Source organism: Lathyrus oleraceus, chromosome 1 (assembly GCF_024323335.1).
Source record: "Lathyrus oleraceus cultivar Zhongwan6 chromosome 1, CAAS_Psat_ZW6_1.0, whole genome shotgun sequence".
In the NCBI taxonomy this organism is placed as follows: Eukaryota; Viridiplantae; Streptophyta; class Magnoliopsida; order Fabales; family Fabaceae; genus Lathyrus; species Lathyrus oleraceus.
The window spans coordinates 103,704,614-103,718,344 of NC_066579.1; the positions used below are offsets into that span (position 1 = coordinate 103,704,614).

General features: G+C 35.9%; 1 protein-coding gene across 1 annotated transcript; it reads left to right on the top strand.

Annotated features, from left to right (window-relative positions):
- Nucleotides 1-6,948: 6,948 nt before the first annotated feature.
- On the top strand, nucleotides 6,949-11,588 carry LOC127119783 (uncharacterized). Its single transcript, XM_051050106.1, has 19 exons — nucleotides 6,949-7,149; nucleotides 7,334-7,371; nucleotides 7,515-7,537; nucleotides 7,876-7,982; nucleotides 8,068-8,119; nucleotides 8,203-8,287; nucleotides 8,451-8,541; nucleotides 8,938-8,976; nucleotides 9,125-9,192; nucleotides 9,338-9,400; nucleotides 9,525-9,580; nucleotides 9,669-9,742; nucleotides 9,843-9,935; nucleotides 10,029-10,130; nucleotides 10,233-10,313; nucleotides 10,416-10,507; nucleotides 10,602-10,617; nucleotides 10,990-11,100; nucleotides 11,197-11,588. Exons 1-19 carry the CDS (start codon nucleotides 7,039-7,041, stop codon nucleotides 11,305-11,307), a joined length of 1,413 nt encoding a protein of 470 aa, XP_050906063.1. The 5' UTR covers nucleotides 6,949-7,038; the 3' UTR covers nucleotides 11,308-11,588.
- Nucleotides 11,589-13,731: the final 2,143 nt, after the last annotated feature.

Below are 13,731 nucleotides of genomic sequence, written 5' to 3' on the forward strand. Positions count from 1 at the left end.
GAAACAATACTGGACGGAATACCATGCAAACTTACAATCTTCTCAATATACAACTCGGCTAATCTCTCTAACGGATAATCCATTCTGATCGGAATGAAATGAGCCGACTTCGTCAATCTGTCAACTATCACCCAAATAGCTTCAAAATTCTTATTTGTCCTCGGCAAACCAGAAACAAAATCCATACTAATACTATCCCACTTCCACTCTGGAATAGCCAACGGTTGCATTAGCCCAGACGGCTTCTGATGCTCAATCTTTGACTTCTGACAAGTCAAACAGGAATAAACAAAACTCGCAATTTCTTTCTTCATTCCCGGCCACCAAAATAACTTTTTCAAATCATGATACATCTTCGTAGCTCCAGGATGAATACTCAAACCACTACGATGTCCTTCTTCTAGAATACTCTTCTTAAGTTCGGTAACATCCGGAATACACACCCGATTACCAAATTTCAAAATGCCATTCTCGTCAACTCTGAATTCACCACCTTGACCTTGATTCACTAAAGTCAACTTATCAACCAAAAGCATATCGGATTTCTGACCCTCTCTGATCTCATCCAGAATACCACTTGTTAACTTCAGCATACCCAATTTAACACTATTGTGAGTACTCTCACACACCAAACTCAAGTCTCTAAACTGCTCAATCAAATCCAATTCTTTAACCATTAACATAGACATATGCAATGATTTCCGACTCAATGCATCAGCCACTACATTTGCTTTACCCGGATGGTAATTCAAACCAAAGTCATAATCCTTTAGAAATTCTAACCATCTCCTCTGTCTCATATTCAGCTCTTTCTGATAAAATAAATACTTTAAACTCTTATGGTCACTGAAAACCTCAAATCTTGATCCATACAAGTAATGCCTCCATAACTTCAGAACAAATACCACAGCTGCCAACTCTAAATCGTGTGTCGGATAGTTCCTCTCATGAACTCTTAGCTGTCTCGAAGCATAAGCTATAACCTGCTTATTCTGCATCAACACACCACCCAAACCCAACAATGAAGCATCACAGAAAACCTCAAATAGTTCTGACGGACTCGGTAATATCAAAATAGGAGCAGTAGTTAACCTTCTCTTTAACTCTTGGAAACCTTCTTCACATTTTGAGTCCCAAACAAATGCTTGCCCCTTTCTAGTCAACATCGTCAACGGTAACGCCAACTTAGAAAATCCCTCAATGAACTTCCTATAATAACCAGCCAAACCAAGAAAACTTCGAATCTCATCAACAGACTTCGGAGCTTCCCACTTAGACACCGCTTCTATCTTAGAAGGATCAACCGCAACACCACCTCTTGAAATCACATGACCAAGAAAACTAACCTCTTCTAACCAAAATTCACACTTGGATAGTTTAGCAAATAACTTCTTTTCTCGTAGAACTCCTAAAACCACTCTCAATTGCTCAGCATGCTCTTCTTCAGATTTCGAATACACCAAAATGTCATCAATAAACACCACAACAAACTTATCTAGGTACGGATGGAAAATCCTATTCATATACTCCATAAATACTCCAGGCGCATTAGTCACACCAAAAGGCATTACAGAATACTCATAATGTCCATACCTCGTTCTGAAAGCAGTCTTCTGAATATCCTCAGCTTTCACACGTATCTGATGATATCCCGACCTCAAATCTATTTTGCTGAACACACTCGCACCAACCAACTGATCCATCAAATCATCAATCCTCGGCAAAGGATACCGATTCTTGATCGTCACTTTATTCAGTTGCCTGTAGTCCACACACAACCTTATAGTACCTTCTTTCTTCTTAACCAATAACACTGGTGCACCCCACGGTGACACACTCGGACGAATAAACTTCTTATCCAACAGATCTTCCAGCTGACTCTTCAATTCAGCTAACTCAACAGCAGACATACGGTACGGAGCCATCGATATCGGTCTAGTACCAGGTACCAAATCAATCGAGAACTCAACTTCACGCTCTGGCGGTAATTCATTCACTTCTTCTGGAAACACATCAGGAAAATCACACACCACGGCTAGATCACAAATCGCCAGTTTATCTTTAGCCTCCAAAGTCGCTAACAGCATAAACAACTCTGCCCCATCTGCCACTGCCTCATTCACCTGCCTTGCTGATAGAAACAAACTCTTTCCTTCCTCAATCTCAGGAAAGATCACAGTCTTATCAAAACAGTTGATAGAAACTCGGTTAAACACCAACCAGTTCATACCCAAGATAACGTCAATCTGCACTAGTGGAAGACACACAAGGTCTATCCCAAAATCTCTACCAAAAATACTCAAAGGACAATTCAAACAAACTGAAGTAGTAGTCACTGAACCCTTTGCAGGAGTATCAATCACCATACTACCATACATCTCAGATATCTCTAACTTAAGTTTCACCGCACAATCCAAAGATATAAAAGAATGAGTAGCACCTGTGTCAATAATAGCTACAAGAGGAAAGCCATTAATATAACACGTACCTCGGATCAAACGATCATCTGCAGAAGTCTCGGAACCCGATAAAGCAAAGACCTTGCCTCCTGACTGATTCTCTTTCTTCGGCTTAGGACACTGTGGACTGATATGACCCAACTCTCCACAGTTGAAACAAGTCACAGTCTTCAACCGACACTCTGCAGCCAAATGACCACCTTTTCCACACTTGAAACACTTCATCTCAGCACTGGTACACTCATGGACACGATGTCCAGCCCGACCACATCTATAACACTTAACAGGGGCACTAGAGTCTCCCCCACTAGGCCTCTTCATCCCACTCTGTCTCTGGAAACCTTTGCCAGCTGCATACGGTTTTCCACGATCAATCTGATTCTTACCCTTCCTATCAACCCTTTGCTGATAGCTCTCTGCTCTAGCCTTGGAATCCTGTTCGAAAATCCTGCAACAGTCAACCAAATCAGAAAACACCCTGATCCGCTGATATCCAATAGCCTGTTTGATCTCGGGACGCAACCCGTTCTCAAACTTCACACACTTAGAAAATTCCCCAGTAGCCTCACTATAGGGAGTATAATACTTGGACAGCTCTGTGAACTTAGCAGCATACTCAGTAACAGACCGGTTACCCTGCTTCAATTCCAAGAATTCTATTTCTTTCTTTCCTCTGACATCCTCTGGAAAGTACTTCCTCAGAAATCTCTCTCTGAACACAGCCCAAGTGATCTCAGCATTCCCAGCAGCTTCCAACTCAGTGCGGGTAGCAACCCACCAATCATCAGCTTCTTCTGCCAGCATATGCGTACCGAACCTGACCTTCTGGTTATCGGCACACTCAGTTACTCGGAAGATTCTCTCGATCTCCTTCAACCACTTCTGAGCGCCATCTGGATCGTATGCTCCCTTAAACATTGGAGGATTGTTCTTCTGGAACTCACTCAGTTGACGAGCAGCTCCCATTCCCACAACATTCGGATTTCCTCCAAGTACTCCAGCTAGCATACCCAGAGCCTCAGCAATTGCAGCATCATCTCTACCTCTTCCAGCCATCTTTATTCTGAAAACCCAAACAAACTAAAACAATAAGTACTGATAGGGTTACACAACACCTATCCCGTACAGGGAAAACAGAATAATTACGACTCGACTCGACCGACTATGCTCTGATACCACTAATGTAACACCCTTCTAAATACCCCAAAATATTTAATTAAAATAATAATATATCAATCAGAGTAATTATGCCCCGAAGGGTGTCACACAATCATTTCACAACATTTATCAAAATATCCTGTCATGCTCATTTATTTAATCAAAATAAGACTCTTTTGCATAATTCGCAGCGGATACAAAACATCGACATTCAAAGCATGTACTACATTGCATGTAAAGTTGATCAACAACTGTATTAAAACATATTCAAACATCCCCTCCCGATGTTACATCTACCAGAGCATGACCCACTAAGGACGACACTAGACTCCATAGCACTAGCTTCTACTCAACTCATTGCTCGTTACCTGAAAAAATAGATGTAAGGGTGAGTTCCTCAATCAATATAATAAGCATTATAGAACAACATGTAATGCTAAGTAATTAACACATCAATTCACCCTAATCAGACTACGCACTCAGCAACGGCAATATCCGTTCCAACATCATATTCAACAGTAACATATAGCATATGTATAATCTCAACCATACTCAACATCAACAACACAACACATAACACACATATAATACTGGAATACATCCATTCATATTATATGCCATACATTCATTATGAAATGAGACTCCACACATGCGGTACCGACTATCCTTGAACATACAGTTCAAGCTCACCGATCAACTTCAGATACGGCTACTAAGCTCACTAGTCCCACTCATTTGAGATCTAATGACTCACTCACCAATTCCTCACCATGGGAATTAGCTACAGCCCCGAAGGCTAGACTATGCACACTAATCATCTAGCATGCAAACATCAACAACAAATCCACAATGATTCACTCACTAATTCCTCACCATGAGAATTAGCTACAGCCCCAAAGGCTATGCCATGCATAATATATACATTCACAACAATATGCATATCATCAGACATCCTCAATATTTTATCACATAAGCATATCAGATCATGCCAAACAACAACCACAGTATTAGTACACTCTACTAATACCTATACTACTCAAAGCCACGGGAAATGATCCCTAATATGTCATACATCAGCTGAATTACAACACTCAGTCTAAACAACCAAAACTGCACAACAACAGCACAGAAAATACACAATTCTGCCCATACGCGTATTGCCTATGCCCATACGCGTATTGCCCACGCCTGACCAAATCCATACGCGTAATGCCCACGCCCATACGCGTATGCTACGCGTATCACATTCCCATACGCGTACCAACAGAGACCAAAACACGTTCAAAACATCATCTTCCTCATCCATACGCGTATTGCCTAGTGCCATACGCGTACCAGCCATCTCATACGCGTATTGCCTAGTGCCATACGCGTATGACCAGAGACCAGAACTCTCAGATCTGCAATGGCTTTCTCTGCTACGAGATCTACCCAATCCAACCTTCCATAGTCCAAATTTCACACATAATTCATTCATCTCATCTAACACGAATGATACACTTTCGATTCCAAAATTTTCTAACGTTTCTACCTCTAATTCCTACGAATTTCATCAATTTTAATCCCAATTCCGTTCATCCAATATTCTACCAATTTCAGCATGCATCAATCAAATCAGAGGTAAAACAATAGTTTCTCACTACCCAGTACATATCATCCCATAATACCCGTTATTCGATGATAAACCCCCCTTACCTGAGTTAATCCGGCACTTCCGTTAGCTTCAAGCTTTTCCTCTTCTCTTGCTCTGCCTCTTTGCCTTTTTCCACTTTCAGCCGCTTCTCTGTTCCTTTTCACGTGAAAACCCTTTTTACCACAAATGGGACTTTTGTTATTCCAACTTATTTTATTCCAATAAAATAATAACCCAATAATTATTATTCCAAAATAATGATAATAATCCAAACTTCCAATTATTCAATTAAATTAATAAATAAAATATTAATTTAAATTAAATAATTATCTTATTTTAATTGGGGTGTTACAGGAAGCATACACATTGAGTGAAACACTCACCTAAAGGTCAAAGACTCACCCAAACAAGTGAGAGAGACACTACATATTCATCAAAAACCTTAAGGTGATATGTGTATGGGTCCTCTTACTTATAAAGTGCTTAGCCTCCATTTTTCCAAGCAAGGTGGAACTTAGAACTCACACTTGTTTCTCAACACAACTCACACCTGTTTCCCAACAATCTTTCCCTCAAGTGTGAGTCCATTCACTATGCTCCCTCTCAAGCAAAAGGTCTTTCATCCACACACTTATACCACCATTGAGAGACACCCTTACTCGTATAGGCACTACAACGAGACACGCCGCCTGACCACCATGTTAGAAAGACTTTCAACACAAGGACTCGATCCCTTACTTGAACCACGACTTTGATATCACTGATGAGTTATCATGAGGGAGAAACATTCATATCGGGTCAAAAGTTCACCTAAAGGTCAAAGATTCACCCAAACAAATGAGAGAGACACCATATATTCATCAAAAACCTTAAGGTGATAAGTGTATATGTCCTCTCACTTATAAAATGCTTAACTTTCAATTTTCTAAACAATGTGAGACTTATAACGGACACTTGCTTCTCAACACGTTGCATAATGCTTGTGTTGTGTGTTTTTACTTCTTTCTTTTAGACCAGTAAGGTTGTAGTTGTAATCTATTTGTATTATTTACTACTTTTTGATGTGGTGTGACTAAGTCAGGTTTTTGCCCATAAATATTTTGTAATCTCTTTCCTTTTTTTTTTGTCAAATAGCTTAATGATTGGAATTTATCCTTTAAATATAAACAAATGAGAAATCGCGGATTCGAATTCGTGTTCTGCATATGATGTCCGTATACAACTATCAAATGAGATTAATTAACGAAACTATTTCATTTTTATTTAATATACTTGTGGTTTACTAAAAAAAAGTCAATCATTTCAATTTTTTTTGATATAGATCTAAATTTAAAATAAGATAACTATTCTTTTGGTTATTCCAAAAAGTTTCTTAAATTTTAGGTCTTCTCTCTTTCACAAGATCCTTTTTCTTAATCAAAAGCTAAAAATTAATTCAATAAAAAAATTCAAGAAAAACAAATAATTAATTTTTTTATAAACATAAAAATATATTGATACTGTATAAAATTCATGTAAAAAGTATCTACTTATAATTTAACTTATTGTTTATTTTATCATTATTAGTTTATGCTATATTTGTTAGCATTTTCTAAATTCTAAATGAAATAGTATATACCAAAAAAAAATGAAAAACAAAAAATACCGCTAAAATTATATTTTTAAATTCCGAGCTTATAATAAGAGAATTTTTTTAATTAATATTATTACTACACAAAGAAGAAGAAACAGAATCTGGATTGAGTGTACATTCAGTTCTCTCTGATAGCATTTTCAGAAGCAACAGAAATGGGCGCGTATTGCAACGACGCCGTTTCAATTCCACCGCGTTACGACGTCGTTTCCTCTCGAGACAAACACGTTCATGACAACGTCCACGGCAACATCTTCATTGATTCTGTAATTTTTTCATCAATTCATTTTTTTTTTCAATTTTTTTTCAATTTTTTGTTTTTGTGCGTGTGTGTTGAATTTAATTACTAGAAATTAAGTCTTCACCATGTTACAATGTTGATTCAATTTCATTTTTTTTATTATTATTTTTTTTAATTTTATGATTATTTTTTTGTTTTGTTTTTTGCAGCTGAGTTTGAAGTTCATTGACACTGAACAGTTTCAGAGGCAAGATTGAAACCTTTTTATTTTTTAATTTTAAATTTTTTAAATTGTATTAAAATTTGTTATATCCACAATGTTGTTCTGTTTCTTTATTGATAATTTTTTTTTTGTTTTTAATTTTTTTAATTTTTTGTTTTTGTTTTCAGGCTTCGTGAGTTGAAACAACTCGGTGAGTTGTTTATACATTGATCAAATATTTTAATTAGGAAGTGATTTTGAAGCTGCTAAGGAATACAAATGCACCTGCACAATTACAACTTTTTTAGCATTTTGCATTGTGATTTTTGTAATGCAATTTTCTGAAACTGTGTTGTGTATAACAAGTTTAGTATTGTATGCAATTTTATAAAATTGTGTTTTTGTTTAATTTTGGGGGCAATTATTATTACATAATGTAAAATCGTCTGTGTGTGTATCTATGTTCAGTGTATGTAATTCTTGATATCGGATTTTTGAATTTTCAGTTGTATGATTTTTCCAATAGATCATATTGTTTTATGTTTTCAGGTTTCACACACTTGGTGTATCCGGGTGCTGTTCATTCCAGATTTGAGCATTCTCTTGGAGTGTATTGGATTGCTGGTCAATCTGTTGAAAAGCTTAACAGTTATCAAGTATATATATATATATTTTTACCCTTTTAAGGTACAATAAGGTCTTTTCGATGAAAGCATCTCATACATGACTGTGATTTTGCAGGGCATGGAGCTTGGTATTGATAAATTTGATATGCAAACGGTGAAACTTGCCGGTAAATATATTTTTCTCAATAACTAATCATGATTTTATTTCCATTTTTTAAAATTACTTCTGACATTGTCATCATTTTTTTAGGACTATTGCATGATGTAGGACACGGGCCATTCAGTCACTTGTTTGAACGGGAGTTTCTTCCCCAAGTTAACAGCGGTTCCCATTGGTACTCTTGTCATTTTAATCTACATTTTCCCTGTATTGTTGTAGCAAGAAGTTTTTCCTGTGTTTCTATGTCCTGAAAAAAGGCTATTATGTTATATATGGTTATTTATACAATTTTGTGGTCATTATACACTATACAATGTTGCATATTTTGTACTTCGTAGGTCGCATGAACAAATGTCAGTGAAAATGGTTGATTATATAGTTGAGGAACACAATATTGATATTGAATCTCAGATGTTAACAAGAGTCAAGGTAATGTTACTATTTCAATTGCTTTTTACCTATTTATGTCTAGTTTTTTGACTTTCTGAATGTTACTTCTTAAGCATCATAAGCATGATATCTTAGGTTAATTAGTTGATTAAGTTGTAAATATGAGAGACCGAGTTCTTGGTAAAACTAGACCTTGAGACACCATTCTTTTGAAGTTTAGAAGTATTGGACACATTTTGAAAGATACATAAAATTTGATGAACGAAAAATGATGCTGACAGCCATGGCAGTTCTCTATTCTATAGAAGGCTGTCTAGAAAGAAACTGTTTTCCCATGTACATTCCCCATGTTAGTGTGGATATACTATGTTCAAAGAGCTTTTACTCGTGTCTGAATTATATTCTGCATAATAAGCATGATGCGTTACTTGGCAGGAGATGATATTGGCAAGCTCCGAATTTTCTCTTCCTAGGGTAAGATTTTTATTTTTAAATTTAATTTGTCTATTCTCTAGAGACATATTTTATGAGTTTGGTTTACTCTTATTGTTGGCATTTATTTCTAACATCTATTTTTTTCTCTCATTTTGATATACTTGTTTTCTTTTTGTTGGTTATTAAGAGCTCAAGTGAGAAAAGTTTCCTGTATGATATTGTAGCAAATGGACGAAATGGAATCGATGTTGACAAGTAAGAACATAAAATTTAACTGTTGAATCTGGTTTACAATTTTTTTTCTTTCTATTCTCTCTTTTATGTATTCTTCAGATGTCTGTTCATCAGAGTTATGCTACATTGTACTAATTCTCTGTGGAAACTGTTGATTTGCATGCAGATTTGATTATATTGCCCGTGATTGTCGAGCTTGTGGTCTTGGATGCAACTTTGAGTTTCAGAGGTTATATGAATTTCTTCAAAACAACTTTTTTTAGTAGTGTTTGGATAATTTTTCTTAGCAATAGATTTGAAGTTTATGTAATATACATAGGTTATGTGTCTCTTAAATTGTATTATCCTTACAGGTTAATGGAGACCATGCGGGTTTTGGATGATGAGATTTGTTATCGTGCGAAGGACTGTTAGTATTGTTATGTCTCAAATATTTTTCATGCTTTTTCATTTGCATATTTCTAATTATGCTTGTGTTTGCCTTTGTAATATTCTAGATCTTACAATCCACAAGTTGTTTGCCACTCGGGCTGATCTGTATAGAACAGTTTATACTCATCCAAAAGTAAAGGTATGTAGTAGTTAATTTTTTAGGTAGTTAATTTCGTTTGTTGATGCATTCATAAACTTCATGGTTTTAATTGTTTATAATCTCATCTTGACGTTTTCAGGCAATGGAGCTTATGGTGGTTGATGCACTTGTGCAAGCAAATGATTTTTTGCAGATTTCAGATACCATTCAAGATCCAGCTGAATACTGGAAGGTTATGAGGGTTTCTTTCATATACAGATGCATCAAAAACATTTTTACATCGCCTTATTGAATCATAAATATATATTACTTTTAAAAAATGCAGCTAGATGATTCAATAATCAAAACCATCGAGACTTCTCCATTGGAAGAACTGAAGGAAGCTAGAGAGTTGATTCTGCGCATTCGAAGGAGGAATCTGTACCAGGCATGTTTTTACCAGTTACTTTTCTGTCATGTTTTTCTGATGTACTCAACATATATTGTTTAGGGTTGCTGAAGCTGAGGAAGTTTCTGTTTCGTCATGCAGTTTTGTAACGAGTATGCTGTTCCAAGGGATATAATGGATAATGTTAAGAAAGTCACTCCACAGGATATAGTTTGTTCCCAGGTCTTTATTCTTTTTAATCCTTCTCATCTGTGCATGCTTTTGATTTTTCCCAGGGTTCAACAGGGAATTTTATGTTGTTTTTTATGTAACATCATTTGACAGAAAAATGGTGGAGTTATGTTGAAAGAGGAGGATGTAGCTGTAAGTAATGTCAAAATTGATTTGACTCGCGGAAAGCACAATCCTCTAGAAAGGTATTCAATGAAAATTATAATATGTTTTAACTTCCTAATATCATATACTAATGTATTATTTCCTTCTCTCTTCTGGTGCATGTTTTGGTGGCAGCATCCACTTTTTCAAGGTACCACAGTGAACCTATTATTACATTTTTTATGTAGATTTCTTATTTAGAAGCTTCTTATATTTTACTCTTGCTGCTTGCTGTCTATATTGTATTAGGCTGTTTATTAGGTGATTATGTCTCGGTGCGTGCATTTTTCGGTTGTTCATGATTGTTCTTTGATTTTATATAACTAGTACATTTGTGTTAGATAGGTCCGCAATATGTGAAAATTAATGGCACTTCATTATTAATATAAAACGCTTCTGTGTATCTGGATGAGTTAGACAAGAAATCCTTCAATAGAAACTACAATTTCTTGAGAGGGAAAGTGTAATTATTTTTTATCTGCTACTTGCTATATTTCATTTACTCATTCAATAATCTATTCAGGATTATGAAAGTGATGAGAAATTTACAATTCCCGATGAGCGAATAAGCCACTTGTTGCCTGCATCTTATCAAGATATGATTGTAAGAGTATACTCGAAAAAGCCAGAACTGGTCAGTGGAATTAAATTCAATCCAAATTTAAATCTTGTTGTCTTTTTACTCATTCAGGCAAAGTTTACTAACCTTGTGATTTGAACAATCCTATAGGTGGAAAAAATTTCAGAGGCATTTGAAAATTATCAGCTTAAAACATATGGGATCAAAGCACAGGTACATTCGACACCAAAGAAGAAACGTCGTTACGATTCATGTATATGAGGGTCGTCTTTTTCAATTTCTTTCGTATGATTACCATATTCCTACTACATTTTTTTTGGCCTTTTTTCTTCATTTTTTTGTATGATGCTTTTTAAGTATAGAAGCATTCATGTTTTCCACAAAGGGAATATAGTTTTGAGTTAATAGCAGCTGTATACTTTGAAGAGTTGTTATTTCCATACCAAAAACAAATGCTACACTCTGTTGACGCTGTAATTGAGTTTACCATATTAAAGAAATCTATTACATGTATGTATATAGCAAATGATTTTTTTCTCCAATGATTTGCTGTAATTGTGTTGGTTGAAACTCTCATTTATTTCATTGGTGAGAATGATGAGCCAAAAGTATGATTACAAACTGATTTAGTAAAGTTAAGTTGAGTTCAACTCAAATTATAAGTTGAGTTTGCCCAAGATGCCGAGGCTACTTGCTGAGGTTTCTGCTATCGGACTACTTGGATCACAATGCTGATGTTCATTTGTGGTGTAATGATTAATAGATAACTTGCACATAGAGTATATGTTTATACGATTAATCAACATTAAATTCACGATTTTTCTGAACATCTTTGAAATTCTTATTTATACGATTTATAATAAGGTTTTAATATCAAGATTTGTTTCATCCACTAATTGATTCAATTTTCAATGAAGTTGACCTAGTGAAAAACATGTATATATATATATATTTGATGAATATTTGAGATTTCACTTAAATAAATTTATAGTTATTCTCCTTATATTAGGTACCATTTTTGTTTTTATAAAATTATAATTATAATATTGAAATACGGGTTAAGCCGGCCCATCCGGCCGCATGTCCCTTTAGAAATTGTATCAGACTCATTTTTAAGAGAGTTTTTTTTAATGCATTTCATAAATTTCTTAACCACCACGCGAAAATACATAAATGTCTAGATTTCGGAGATGCATCTCCGGACGCACCAAAAACTCAGTTAATGTTAAAATATTTTAAGATGCATCTCCGAAATATTATAGAGGTTAAATCTCGCTAGACCCTTCTCCTTCCTCATTTCACTCAAACTCAACTTCAGACTCTATCAACTTTTTCTCTACACCAAATCAAAACTCAATCAAGGCTCAAGGGAACTTCAATTAATATCTGTAACATCAGAAACATCAATCTCTTGTAAATTTTGAGTTTATGATAAAATTTTGAGTTTTTGTGTAAATGAGTAGAAATCGATGATCAAGGTTAGAAATGAGTAGAAATAACATTTAAGATAGTTTAGCCATAGTGTATTAAACATTTGTTGGATGAAAAGGATGATAAAAACATGTTTTTTTGGGATTGTATAGGGTACATTCACGCCATTGATGCAACTTTTGAGTTGCAGAAAATTTCGGCACACATCTCCAGAATTTCCCAACGTTTTAGTTTCTCAAATTTCGAAGATTAATCTTTAAAATTTTCTCAATATTATTATTTTTTATTTTCTTCCTTCTGGTGTTGTTTGCATGCACTAATTCTCTGCTTCACTTGAACTTACAAGCATAATGGCTGATAGACACGATAGACCGAGTCACATGAGGGTTGCTTATCACACATTAGTCAGACAGAAGAAGAGTCAGCAGGCCCCAGAGGCTCCTGGTCCCTCTGGTCACACATGGCCATCTACTTCTAGGGCTTGTGCTTTTCCTCATGCCACTCCATCTTCTTCTAGGATTTGTACTTTTCCTCATGCCACTCCATCTTCTTCTTCCCGTAGGAGATGAGATTCACCATCTGATGCATCACTCCCTCCATCCTTCCGCAGGTGCTAGGCTTCCCCTATTTAGCCGCCTGAGATACCCGATTCACTAGTGTCATCTCCTACTGTAGATGCTTATGAGTTCGTGCCACCTCTTACTGCTGATGCTACTGATTCAGTGCCACCTCCGGAGGGTGAACTGTTGCGGATGCTGAGCCAGAGGAATTTGGAGGAGGTCCTGTTTATTTGTCATTGCTACCTCTATACCCATACCATACTGGAAAACATATATGACACGAAGAGGTATCAATAGTTTGACTCATTACTTTTTACTTACGTTAATTTTAAGTGACAAATTTCTAACATTGATTATTACTTTTTTTAGGAGCGTGATCCACATAAGTTTATTAACCACATGCAGAATATTATTGGTTTGTCTCAGCCAAATGAGGATTGATTTTAGACAGTTTTGTCCTTATCTGGCCTGAAGAACTTTTGCATGACTGGTTATACTATGGTCAATCACGAGATGCTTAATGCATTCGTGGAGAGATGACACTTGGAGACCTCGTCATTTTATCTCCCGCTGGAGAGATGCCTATTACACTCGATGATGTCTCATGTTTGCTACATCTTCCGATAAAGGGAAGACTCCTAGATCATGAGAGGATTACTAGAGACGAGACACTCGTGATGATGGTAGACTATTT